The sequence below is a fragment of the Saccostrea echinata genome, unplaced genomic scaffold, assembly GCF_033153115.1.
Source record: "Saccostrea echinata isolate AGI-Se365-2 ecotype Australia unplaced genomic scaffold, CSIRO_AGI_Sech_v1 ptg000009l, whole genome shotgun sequence".
Lineage (NCBI taxonomy): Eukaryota > Metazoa > Mollusca > Bivalvia > Ostreida > Ostreidae > Saccostrea > Saccostrea echinata.
The window spans coordinates 51,038,946-51,051,728 of record NW_026889758.1 but is presented as its reverse complement, the minus strand read 5'-3'; the positions used below and the strand labels follow the sequence as shown (position 1 = coordinate 51,051,728).

The 12,783-nt window shown below is 34.7% G+C and overlaps 1 protein-coding gene and 2 long non-coding RNA genes across 3 annotated transcripts; 2 read left to right on the top strand and 1 right to left on the bottom strand.

Moving 5' to 3' along the window:
- Positions 1-725: 725 nt before the first annotated feature.
- Positions 726-2,678, top strand: LOC133183919 (uncharacterized). Its single transcript, XR_009720776.1, has 3 exons — positions 726-1,092; positions 1,233-1,322; positions 2,284-2,678. It is a non-coding gene; the product is annotated as an uncharacterized LOC133183919 (long non-coding RNA).
- Positions 2,679-2,686: 8 nt separating this feature from the next.
- LOC133183918 (uncharacterized) lies at positions 2,687-3,704 on the top strand. Its single transcript, XR_009720775.1, has 3 exons — positions 2,687-2,749; positions 2,915-3,004; positions 3,106-3,704. It is a non-coding gene; the product is annotated as an uncharacterized LOC133183918 (long non-coding RNA).
- Positions 3,705-9,280: 5,576 nt separating this feature from the next.
- LOC133183047 (microtubule-associated protein 10-like) lies at positions 9,281-12,482 on the bottom strand. The gene has a single exon (XM_061317971.1). The coding sequence runs from the start codon at positions 12,376-12,378 to the stop codon at positions 9,565-9,567; it is 2,814 nt and encodes a 937-aa protein (XP_061173955.1). The 5' UTR covers positions 12,379-12,482; the 3' UTR covers positions 9,281-9,564.
- Between the last annotated feature and the right edge of the window lie 301 nt (positions 12,483-12,783).

The window sequence follows — 12,783 nt, the reverse complement described above, 5'->3', positions numbered from 1 at the left end:
TTTCAATGAGATATGGATACATTATTTATTTTGAAATTGACCGTTTTTGTTGAGACAAATTCTCTTGTGTGAAAAAGTGCTGGGAGAAAGTTTCTCATACTTGGAAACTATGACAAATTTAGCCATCTTTTTATAAAATAGAGAAAAAAGCAAAGTATGCCTTGAAGTTATATTAAATTGTAGAATGAAGCACACAACCAGCTCCCAGCACTTTTTACAATAGAGGAATACAAGCTACATGTGATTATAAGCTAAACATTTATAATAAAGCTGATAAAGTTGAACTTTTGGGATTAATGAGAACCAAACTCTGTCAGTTATTTAATAGTTTATTAAAGTAGAAGTATCCTTATGTCTTATTTCTTATCAAAAGACTGATGGACATTGACCCTCCGGGATGTGGAAATGAGCAGCTACAGCCAGACAGGAATTGGTGGAAACAAGTGGAAAAGACAAGACTGATGGACATTGACCCTCCAGGATGTGGAAATGAGCAGCCACAGCCAGACAGGAATTGGTGGAAACAAGTGGAAAAGACAAGACTGATGGACATTGACCCTCCAGGATGTGGAAATGAGCAGCCACAGCCAGACAGGAATTGGTGGAAACAAGTGGAAAAGACAAGACTGATGGACATTGACCCTCCAGGATGTGGAAATGAGCAGCCACAGCCAGACAGGAATTGGTGGAAACAAGTGGAAAAGACAAGACTGATGGACATTGACTCTCCAGGATGTGGAAATGAGCAGCTACAGCCAGAAAGGAATTGGTGGAAACAAGTGGAAAAGACAAGATTGATGGACATTGACCCTTCAGGATACAGCCAGACAGGAATTGGTGAAATCAAATGGAAAATATGTGACTGATAGATGTTGACTCTCCAAGATGTGGAAATGAACAGCTACAGCCAGACAGGGATTTGTGGAAACAAGTGGAAAAGACAAGACTGATGGACATTGACCCTCCAGGGTGTGGAAAAGAGTAACTACAGCCAGACAGGAATTGGTGGAAACAACTGGAAAAGAAGAGACTGATGGACACTGACCTTCCCAACAGCAAGACTTATCAAAGTAGATAACTGTCACTGATCAGGTATGTGACATAATCAATGATCGAAGATCATTTTTGGAAAAGTGCAGCAAAAGAATATTTGATTCTTGAACTATATTATTTAGATATGTTTGTTCTTTTCTTAATTTACTGATAGATGTATATTAACTTCTATTTGATAGTGTGCTTTGATGATTTGGTGACAGTAACCAGTAGGAGACTCAGATGAAGTCATGTGGATGTGCTTGACATGAATGACAAGGAACCCTCAGGTATGTGAAAGTTACCCTTGGCAAGCCATTCTCTATGACCTTTGATTTCTCACTTTTACTTTCATTGGACCTGATTATTACCTTTTTTTATTCATTAAAAACTAGGGATGGCAAACGAATGCAGAAATGCTAATAGGTTAACCGCAAGACGTTCTGACCGATTACTCGGTTAATCATATCAAAATACACATTTTTGGACATCTTTTTTCAGGTTTTCAGGTAGCTCTATTCATATACACTAGAAGACTATAAAAATATTAGAAGTTAGAAACATTCTGTTTATCTTGATCATGAATGTGCATGTACATATATTTTATTTCAATTTCATAATACAAGAAAAAAAATAAGAAAAACATGAAACTTGCATGCCTGTAAAATCGGACATTGATAATTTTCCAGAGCAGATGTCACACAAGTTCATTCTGCAGTGTCACCATAATCAAAACTATGTCTGAACTTTCACTTAATTTACAATATTTGTCTAATAATATAATTTAATAGATAGCGGGAAAAGATAAACATACGTGTACTAATTCACAGTGCTCAACAGTGATTTATTTAATATCATTAAAGAATTACAAGACATGATGTTTTTAGAAACAGTAATTAACACTTCAAAAACAGACCAATTACCCCGCGACCTCAATCCAGAGAGCAATAATTACCCACTGAATAAGCTTAAACAGATAGGTGAAAACGCTAAATTATCAACTTTTATGCAGAGGTTTCTTTTTTAGAAGTAAATTTTAAGACAATCGCGTTCAGATTTACATATATTCTATTTTTTTTACTAACCGATTACAGATTTTCTAACCGATTACCATCGTTCCGACTGAGTAATAGGTTAACCGATTACAAATTGCCATCCCTATTAAAAACAGAAACTAAAGGAGTCAGTAACCATTACCCCTTTCACTTCTTTCCTGATAAGCAATTAACACGAGACACTTGCATCTTACAGGTAAAAGAGGAGCCTTAGAGGGATGGTGTTGGTGTTGGTGAAGTTTTCTTCAACAATGTGGAAAAGAGCATTTACAACCTTATAGGAATTGGTGGGAGCAACTGAAAAATACAATGCTAATGGATGTTGACCCTCCAAGGTGTGGAAATAAGCAGCCACAACCAGACAGGACTGAATGAAAAATAAAACTGGAAGAAGCAAACTGGAATTGGTGGAAACAATTGGAAAAGACAAGACTGATAGACATTGACCCTTGAAGATATGGAAATGGGCAGCTATAGCCAGGCAAGAATTGATCAAAAAACCTAGAAAAGGCAAGACTGTTGGATGTTGACCCTTTGAAATGTGGAAATGAGCAGTTACAGCCAGACAGGAATTTGTGGAAACAACTAGAAAAGACAAGACTGATGGATGATGACCTTCCCAACAGCAAGACTTATCATAGTGGATAACTGTCACTGATCAGGTATGGGACATTATTAATAACCCAGGATCTTTTTTGACAAAGTACAGCAGAAGAACATTATGTTAGAAATATATAATATTTTTCTAAGATATGTCTGTACTTTTCTTTATTTCTGTTTATACTTATTTAGATGCTGAAGTATATTAATTAACGTCTATTTTACAGTAAACTTTGATGTTTTGGTGGCAGTACCCTGTAGGAGACTCAGATAAAGTCATGTGGATGTGCTTGACATGAATGACAAGGAGCCCTCAGGTATGAGAATAAGAACCCAAGTATGCCATTCTGTAAAACTCTGTTCTTCCTTTTTACTTTATCAGTCCTAATGGTTACCTTTGTTTCTTATTCATTCATAGGAAATAAAAGTATTGAAGAGACATATCCTTGTGATCATGTTTGGAAAAAGACAAAGAAAGATGACAATGCAGAAAGCCAGATCTGCACACACAAGCACATCCAGTTTACAATGTTATAATTTGTTATTATCCAGAACAATTTTTTTTAGATATTTGTTTTGGAAATGGGTGTCTGAGTTGTAATAGGGTATGGGGTCGCCCACTCAGACACGTGGGTTTCCTCCGGGCACTCCGGTTTCCTCCCACACTGACCCCCTTCTTTTTCTCTATGTCGAAGAGATAATTGTGTTATCTTTATTATTTTATGTAAATATCTTTTATCATCTAATCATTATTTTGCTGTAATAATGTTATTTCATGTTATCGTCTAATACATTTTAAAATTGTTTAGATGAAGTAGTTGAAGGCTAGTTGTAAGTAGACCTTGTCGATACCCTGGGGCATTACTGGTTGGAACTTCAAGGTTCCTTCGCCGCTACGGTTGCCAGGCTGGCCTGGGGAGGAGGGGTTGAAAACGCGACTAGCTGTAGGCTCCTTTGTCTTTCAAAAATCTTTCTTTTTTTTCTTATCCAACATCAAAAAAATGATGTGTAAATGTTACAGAAGAAGTGATTTTTATATATCATATTATTATTCCTGGAATGTACAACTATACTTATTACAAAGTTAGAGTGGATATAGTGACTATGAATTTATTGAGTAATTGAATATATATACAATGTGCATTACTAAGGTGACTAGATATATTGTAAATGTTAAATAGCATGTACAGATTTATTTAGCTTTTGTAGTTAGTATGTATAGTTGACACTGATCGACTTAATGAATCGAATTTATTGTTCAAATGAATATATAGGCAATATATTATTGATGTGATCGTGGATATAAAGTGATAGTAAATGTTAAATTGTGATTACCATAGTGTGAACAAATTTACTAAGCTATTGTAATAAGGTGGTTAAAGGTGACTAAGAATTTATTGTGTTATTGAATGTATATCAGCATTTATTATTGATGTGACTAGTTCTGCAAAGACAGTACATGTGAATGTTAATGGTAATTATAGTAAATGTTAAATTGTACATCAAACAATGAATTGTGACTAGTTATGTAGTGATATTACATGTAAATGTAGAAGTATATTAGTACCGGTAGTAAATGTTAAATTGTGACAGTGAATGATGAATTGTGAATAGTTATGCAGTGACAGTACATGTAAATGTTAGAAGTAAATGTTAAATTGTGACAGTGAACAATGAATTGTGACTATAAGTTATGCAGTGATAGTACATATATTAAATGTTAAAGTATATTAGTAGTAAATGTTAAATTGTGACAGTGAATGATGAATTGTGAATAGTTATGCAGTGATAGTACATGTAAATGTTAGAAGTAAATGTTATATTGTGACAGTGAACAATGAATTGTGACTAGTGTAATGTTAAATTGTCTGATCTCATTGGCCAAAGCAAAAAAAAAAAGAAACAAAAACAAAAAAACAAAAAAAACAAAAAGAAAAAAACATGAAAAAAAAGAAAGAAAAAAAGAAAAAATAAAACAAGAAGAAACCAAAAATGAAAAGCACTAAAAAGAAAGAAAAAAGAAAGATAAGCACAAAACTTTTAATGCTGCCTGCTTGAAAAAAACATTGCTTCCCAGCATTTATAGGATTTGTGTTTTTTCAAGCAGAAGGTTCCAAGCCCTTGAAAGCAGAGGAGAAGTTTTTTGTGTAATAATACATACATGTAAAACATTACTTATGATATCCCAAAAGTTAATTCCTACATTCAGTGAGGGCCTGCGTCAAGGTGGAAGTGCCCTTTAGTGTTTGTTTTTAGCTCACCTGAGCTGAAAGTTTAAGTGATCTTTTCTGATCACATTTTGTCTGTTGTCCATCTGTCTTAGCTGTCTGTCTGTCTAGCTGTCCATCTGTAAATTTTTCACATTTTGAACTTCTCAAGAACCAACAGGGCCAATTTCAACTAAACTTGCACAAAGGATCCTTGGATGAAGGAGATTCAAGTTTTTTCCAATGAAGGGCCATGCCAGGTTTTCAAGGGAAAATATTTAAGAATTAGTATAAATTTGGTAGCATTTTTTAAAAATCTTCTCAAGAACCATTGGGCAAAAAAAGTTGGAACTTGTGTGAATGCTTCATTATATAGTGTAGATTTAAATTTGTTCAAATCATGACCCCCAAGGGTAGGGTGGGGCCACAAAGGGAAATCAAAAGTTTTACATAGGAGTATATAGGGAAATAGTCACACTGATATGGAAGCATCCTCAGGTAGTATAGATTCAAATTTGTTCAAATCATGCCCCTTGCCGGGGATAGGTCGGTGCCACAATGGGGATCAAAGTTTTACAATGTACTATATAGATAAATATCTTTAAAAATCTTCTTAAGAAGAGCAATGCCATGATTAGTCTGAGTGGAAGCATCCTCAGGTAGTGTAGATTCAAGTGTGTTTAAATCATGACCCTGGGGGGAGGGGTATGGAACCCCAATGGGGGATCAAAGTTTTACATTGTATGATATCGGCAAAAATCTTTTTCTCAAGAACAGCAATGCCATGATTAGTCATACTGATGTGGAAGCATCTTCAGGTAGATTTTAATGGGCCTCAAGAGTGGATCAATGATTTATAAAGAAATATAGAGGAAAAAAATATATAGGGGATAGAGTAGAGCCACAAGGGAGGATCAATGTTTTATATAGGAATATATGGGGAATTTTTTTTTTAAATATTCTTTTCAAGAAAAGCAAAGCCATGATTAATCATATTGATATGGAAGCATCCTCAGATAGTGTAGATTCAAGTTGTTCAAATCATAACCAATCCCAGGGGGTTTGGTGGGGACACAATGGAGGGCTCAAAGTTTTACAAAAGAATTTGCTTATGAAGAAGAAAAGGGCAATATTGACTCAGGTGAGTATTGTGTCCCATGGGCCTTTTTTCCAAAATCTATGGGTCTTCAGAAATTTATTATTTATTAGAAAATTGTTATCCCCTTTATTTTCTTCTTCATTTAAAAAATAATTTCTCCCCTTTATTTTCTTCTTCATTTAAAAAATAATTTCTGGTACTGCAATTCATACTAGTATAGACTTTTCAACATAATATCACATACAAGTCTTTATCACAGATCTTGAGTCAGGAACCATCAAAATATGTGTTAAATTTGAGACAAAATTCAAGTTAACAATCCCTAAACCTGTTCTATATCATAATGTAGTGCACATGCAGTGTCGTCCATTTTTCCCACACAGAGTGCATAACAAGGTATATGTGCAACACGAAATGTACCAATGAATTTAAAAAAAAAACAGCTGAAAAATGTTGAATTTACAACGGATGAGAGGGTGCTGGCACAAAAAAGATCCCTCACTGCTAAATGGCCCTGATCATAAGTGCTGCGTATAGGTCAAAAACAGCTCTCCACCAGGTTAAATTTTTTGGAGCAGATTTCTTTTCAAGTACTCCTATGCCCTATATTAATCAGATATACATGGACAATACCCCTAGTATGTTTCATTGTATCTGTCAAGGTTTTCAGCTGAAGGATGCTAAGGTTAATGCTTTTGGAGCAGGTTAAAGTTTTTGGAGCAGGTCTCATTTCCAAGTAACTATTATATATCATAGGGTTATCCCCCTCCCCATGTTATTTTCTTTTGCCCAGTCAAAGTTCTGTTTAAGAAATTATTCTGTAGTCTTTGAGTTTGCTCTGTCTTAAATTCACCCTCTTGTGTCTAATGTCTAGGGTGAAAGGGGCAAAAATAAAACAGAGGCAAAGATTTCTGTATATACTATAAGCCATATATTGACCAAACTTGCATGGATGATTCAACCAAGGATGCACACTGCCAGGCTTGCTTCAGGTGCTGGATCTGACCTACATTTTCCAGATGAGTGACCAGGTTAAAGTTGTGGGAGCAGGTTCATACTTAAGCCCTATGTTGATCAAACCTGCATGGATGATACAACTAAGGATGCAGTTTACTGGACTTGCTTCAGATGCTGCACAGTTAATCAAAGAAATATGTAAGCATCCTTACTTTATGTTCAAATCATACCCCTCTTTTAGGTGTTGGTCACGACCGCTTATGCATTTAAACTTTTCAATACTGAACTGATATTTGCTTTAGTGCTCAGGTGAGCAATGTGGCCAGTGGGCCTTTTGTTTCAACTTGGGATCCAGTTTTAGCATTACTAAGAATAATGTGATTATACAGGTACTATCCTTGTATTGTTCATGCATATAATTATGATGATTTTTCTTTCTTCTAATCAGTGAAATTGTAATTTGGAAAACATAGACAAAACAAAGAAAGTGAAAGAAAATTTTGATTGTTAATGATGTCATACCTATTGAAATGGAAGGATGTTATGGAATTTGAAAATGTGAATATGACAAAATATATGTACTAAAACAAGCTCATTCCTATTTATATAACGATGTCTAATTTTCTTTAATTCATTGAATTTGTACATTGATAATCACTATAAATCTGATAGTTAAAACAACTGTTTAATGATAATTATTATTTACTTCAAATTGACACATGATATTACACATAACTCCCCTTTTTAATATATTTTTAAAATTAATTAAAAACATTTTCAATAGCAATTCTATTATGAAGGAGATAGTTGAACAAGGCATGCAGAATGCATATATAGTGGATCAGATATGTAAAAATCATTTTCAGTTTGTGAATTTAGTAATTTTAGAGTAAAGGTCTCATTATTGAAATTTATGAAATTATGACAACAAATCTTTCCTGAGGAAAATTTTCTCCACAAAAATTATTATCAAAAAAATAATTATTATCAAAAAAAAAATGTGGTATTCTTGGGCTAGCTTCTACCCCTATAGCAATAAAAATCCTGAATATCATTTTCCATCAAGACAAACACGCTATACAACTCCTGGGGTCCGTTTTACAGAAGAACTTACGACCAAGATCAAAAACTTAAGTTGGTTGTAAAATTTTGCAGAAATTATAATTCTGTTTGAAATTGCTAGCATGAAAATATCTTTTTAAATTCTCTTTTAAAAGATTAAAACCATATTTAAAAAAATGTAAAATAGAAAGTTATAAGCATTATCAAATTTTGGTCTTAGTTGTCGCAAGTTCTTTTGTAAAACAGGCCCCTGATGAATAGTGGCATTTTAATCATATTTGTGATATGACCCTTGACTATATGAACTGCAAGTATTTCTCAGAAAGATATGAATGTTGTGTCATCAAAGTGTATTTTTAAGGTATAGTGGGTCTTTGCTCCATGTTTTTTTAACCAAAAAAATGTAAACTAAAAAAATACACATAAATGTTTAGTTTCAGGATAAACTTTAAAACAAATGGAGTAAAGACCCACTTCTATGGAAAAATTTTATTATGAGAAATTGATCCTTTTTGCTCTCTTTTGGTGTGTATAAGCTATTCCATGGGCAAATAATTTCAATCTTTGTGAAATTTGACATAAAGTATACTTTAATGTTACATGTAGATGAAATATCAAAGAAAATTTTGTTATAATTGAGATTTAATTTTCATATTTGTTGCACCATAGGCATTTCACTTGCCTTCTTTGCCCATCCTCCTAAATATAGATGCGTATTATTACTTTGCCAGTAGGTTTAATGAAGTTCCTTCATTTCAGATCATGAACAGAAGTGGTCTTGGAAAAATTTTGTGCTAAAAATTGATCACATTGTTTTCCATGAACTTTTTTCATGGTTCTTTACACTCATTTTGAAAACACCAGTGCTTTGTTCTGAACTGAAAATTACCATTTCACAGTGCAAAATTTAGACATTTTCTCAAGAAATGGTAGTGAGAACATTAATGCACACTTAACATATTTTTGGGTGGATTTTTTAAGGCTCTGCTGAAGTGTGTAGCTCTGCAGTTGTAAAGATGATATCTAATAAAAGCATTTTTCTTCCCTACACACAAAGATAGATAGAGCAACCATGAATGCCAGACATGTACAGTAGTTTTCACAATAGAAAATGCCAAGGCCCTAAAGGCAATGAAAATTATTTTAACTTAATCAAAACAATAAGAACTTCATGCATGTCCTTTATTCATTTTATCACAGAGTAAATTGACATATCAAAATCCATATTAATAATAAGAAAATTAATTTTTATATAAATATTACCTCATGAATCCCTCTGGTTTATAAAGTATAATGTATAATTAGTAAAGGCATGTATCAGGAATTCTAGACAATATACATTCTATATGCACAACTGTCAAAAACCTGTTATCAAATTTTACATTTACCGATTCTTATTTTTAAAGCATTGATAACAGTCCATATACATTCATGTACAGGTAGTTTATTCTACAAAATCTGATACAGACTTGTATAATTCTAATATTCATTTTTAATTTTATTTTTATTTTTACAAAGATCACTATGTCATCAAGAAATAATGACATTTGTACTAGTAAATAGTATATCCTAGTTTGGTAGAAGGCACATATCTTTTCACATTAATGTCTGGAGTTGATAGACGGCTTGGTGCATCATCATCTGTCCCCCCTCCCTCTCCATCAGAGGGAAAGTAGGAACTGACAGATTCAGTATTTAAAGATTCCTGTTTAAAGTCCATTCTCCGTTCCCTGGCCAATTTTCTGGGTCTGGGAGTGGGGAATTTAGAGCTGTTTGTGAGTGCAGGGGAGGGAGATCTAGGAGTCCTGCTTGGAGACATGGGGGCAGATCTCTCCAATTTTGCATGGGATCTACGCAAAGCAGGAATGGGAGACTGCAGAGAGGATTTGGGATTTAACACGGCAAACTTTGAATTTGCTGGTTCTTTGCCATATGGACCAGGAGACTTGGACTGATCTGTGGGATTGCTTGATAAAACATCAGACACTTCCTCCCCTGAACTCATGAGACGTTGCAGCTCTGGCTCTTCAGTCGATTGGAACTGTGTACCTGTATCAAAATCATCTGTTGATCTTATACCACTGCCAGCTTTCCTCAGGTTTTCAAATGGTTTCTCATTTCTGGTTGATTCCAAAGGTGAATCCATATCTTCTTTATCATTCAAAGAATCATTCACATTTCCATCTATTGATTCTGGGAGGGATGCATTATGGTCAGCAAATCCAGGGAATAGACTCTGTGGATGTTTTTCTTCTTTAGCATTGTCACTTTCATTGAATGTGTAATCACTTTCATATTGAAACTGCACACTTGGGATTCGTACCTCGATACTCTTCTGACTGGGCATGCTTGGAGCATCACCATCTGATTCTGATCCTTCATCATCAGCATGTGGGGATGACTCACTGCGTTTAACTCTGCGTTCTGCTGACTTTGACTTCTCACTTTTTCGTATGTCCTTCTGCTTTGGAGACTTACTTCTCTTTCTCCCTGGGCTGTATTTTCGTGATTTTCTGGAGGATTTCAGTCTCCCAGTTGACCTCATTGTGGAAAGGTCACTCTGAGCTAGAGTGTCATCAGCATTGAGATTTTTCTGTGCAAGGCGTCTAACTTCTGTAAGTGTGTCAGACATATCAGCAGTAGGAAAATCTTCTTCAATGTTTGGTTTCACAACTGGCTTTTCTTTAGCAGCCTTTATTTCTGCCTCTTCTTTTTCAATATTTTTTAACCATGCTGGATTTGTCTTTGCCAGCCTCAAGCGTTGTGTATTGGTCAGTCCATAGGACAATTTAGATTTTTTCACACTTGTTTCTGGAGCTTTTCTTATCCAGCCACGTGATTTCTTCCCTGCAACATCTGTGCTTTCTTTCTTTGACAAATTACTCTTCTGCTTTTCAAGTTTGCTCTCAACTGGCTGAATGTTTTCCTCACTTGCTTGTGATCTGAATACTTTTGTCATTGATTGTGGTTTTGGTGCAGGGAATTTCTCTTTTTCTGGCTGCACTTGTTTTTCTTTGATGTCTACACTTCTTACTGGGTCCTGTCTGTGCTGTGTTGCTACCTGAACTTGTTGCACTGTTTGTTGCACAAACTGAGGATCCTGCAAGCTTGAGAGTTCTTTCAACAAGGCTGTTAGTATAGGGAAAAGTGGTCCATTTGGCATTTTGCTCGCATAATCCTTCAAAATATTCATTCCAATCTGGTCAGTTGCTGGATTTTGTATCCTAATAGGTTCAAGTCCAACATTTGCAACTTGACTAATTTTTGGGGGTGGCTTTATAGGTTCTTTATCAACTTTATCTTTCTCGCCATCTGACAAGTCCTCTAATCTGAGCTCATCAGAGTAAACGCTGGATTCATCATCATCATATAGATACTGTCTGTGGATTTTCACTTTTGGTTCATTTTCACTGTTGTAAAATAGGGCTGGTGGTTGAACAATATTGGTAAATATGACTTCATCATCATCACTCTCAATCTCTATATCTAGAGCATTTTTTTCTCTGTTTTTTCTTTTGTTATATATCCTGCTTTTTTGAGTTTGAGTTGACATGGTTTGAACTTCCTTTTTGTCCTCTGTTTTTGATGCCACTTTTGGCTCTGAAATAGCTACATATATTTCTTTGTCCATCATATCCAGGGTTTGTAACATTACATCCTGTTTTTCTGGTTCTGTCATAGACCCCATTTCATGTGTTTCAATAAGACTTTCATTTTTCTCCCTCACAGGCACTTCCTTTGGAGTTTTTATAACAGCCTCCATAGTAGGTTTCACAGTAATAATGTTGCTTTCTTGCTTGGCAATAGCAGAGTCTGGAATGTGTGGTATTAGCCCAGGTCCAAGACTAAGGAGTCTGAAACCTAGCACCATGTACCCAATGTCTTTTCCCATTAAACTGTAGATTTTGAATAATCCCTTGTCACCATGCACAGATGGAACTGTGTTTCCATTGTGCTTTATATCATCAACAATTTGATTCATCACATCGTCCAGTGGTAAGGTACTGTTTCCAATCAATTTAGGTACTTTCTCAAAGCTATCAACAACCATGACATACAATGGTGTATTACTTAAATGGATTTTTAATGTATCAGGTGAAACTTTGAACAAACAAGATTTTCCTTTCCTTATCATGAAATTGCCATGTTTATCCTTTAGCTCTGCAAATTGATCTGGAACTTTGAAGTAAGGATCCCTCGTTATTTTGTACTTGATGTTTCTGGCTAAATCCTCTTCCACATGTTCAATAAGAATGTTTGGAAAATCCAAAAGTCTGAATACCACAGATGGAAAACGACATGTTGTGTGGGGGATATACAACTTTTCCACCACAACTTCCAAGGAAAAAAGAGATTCTTTATCCATTTTATATAGCGCTACCACTGAAATTTCCACAATAAGTTCTGTTTAGCGTAATTAACGATACATTACAATTCAGCTCAACAAGATCGTACCTGCAGCCATCTTTGGATACGAATCAACATTGATCATGGTTCCTAATATGTTTGAATTTCATTGTAATAGACATATCATACTTCAAGTAATTCGTTTTCAAATCGCAATCGGGGTTTATCTACAGTACCACTCTGAGAAAACTGGCATTTCTTCAAGAGTACTAGTAATTGAATGACAGAAGTATGTTTTTTTTCCAAAGAAAAACATTAATGTCATTCCAGACTAAGAATATTTCTTTGTCTTGAAAGAAATTTGTATGTACTAACTATGTAAAGCATCTTAAAGATTTTAAATGACTCAGATTGACAAATGGCG

Coding starts and splice junctions, on each gene's coding strand:
- LOC133183047 (XM_061317971.1), bottom strand. CDS start 12,378: ATGGATAAAGAATCTCTTTTTTCCTTGGAAGTTGTGGTGGAAAAGTTG.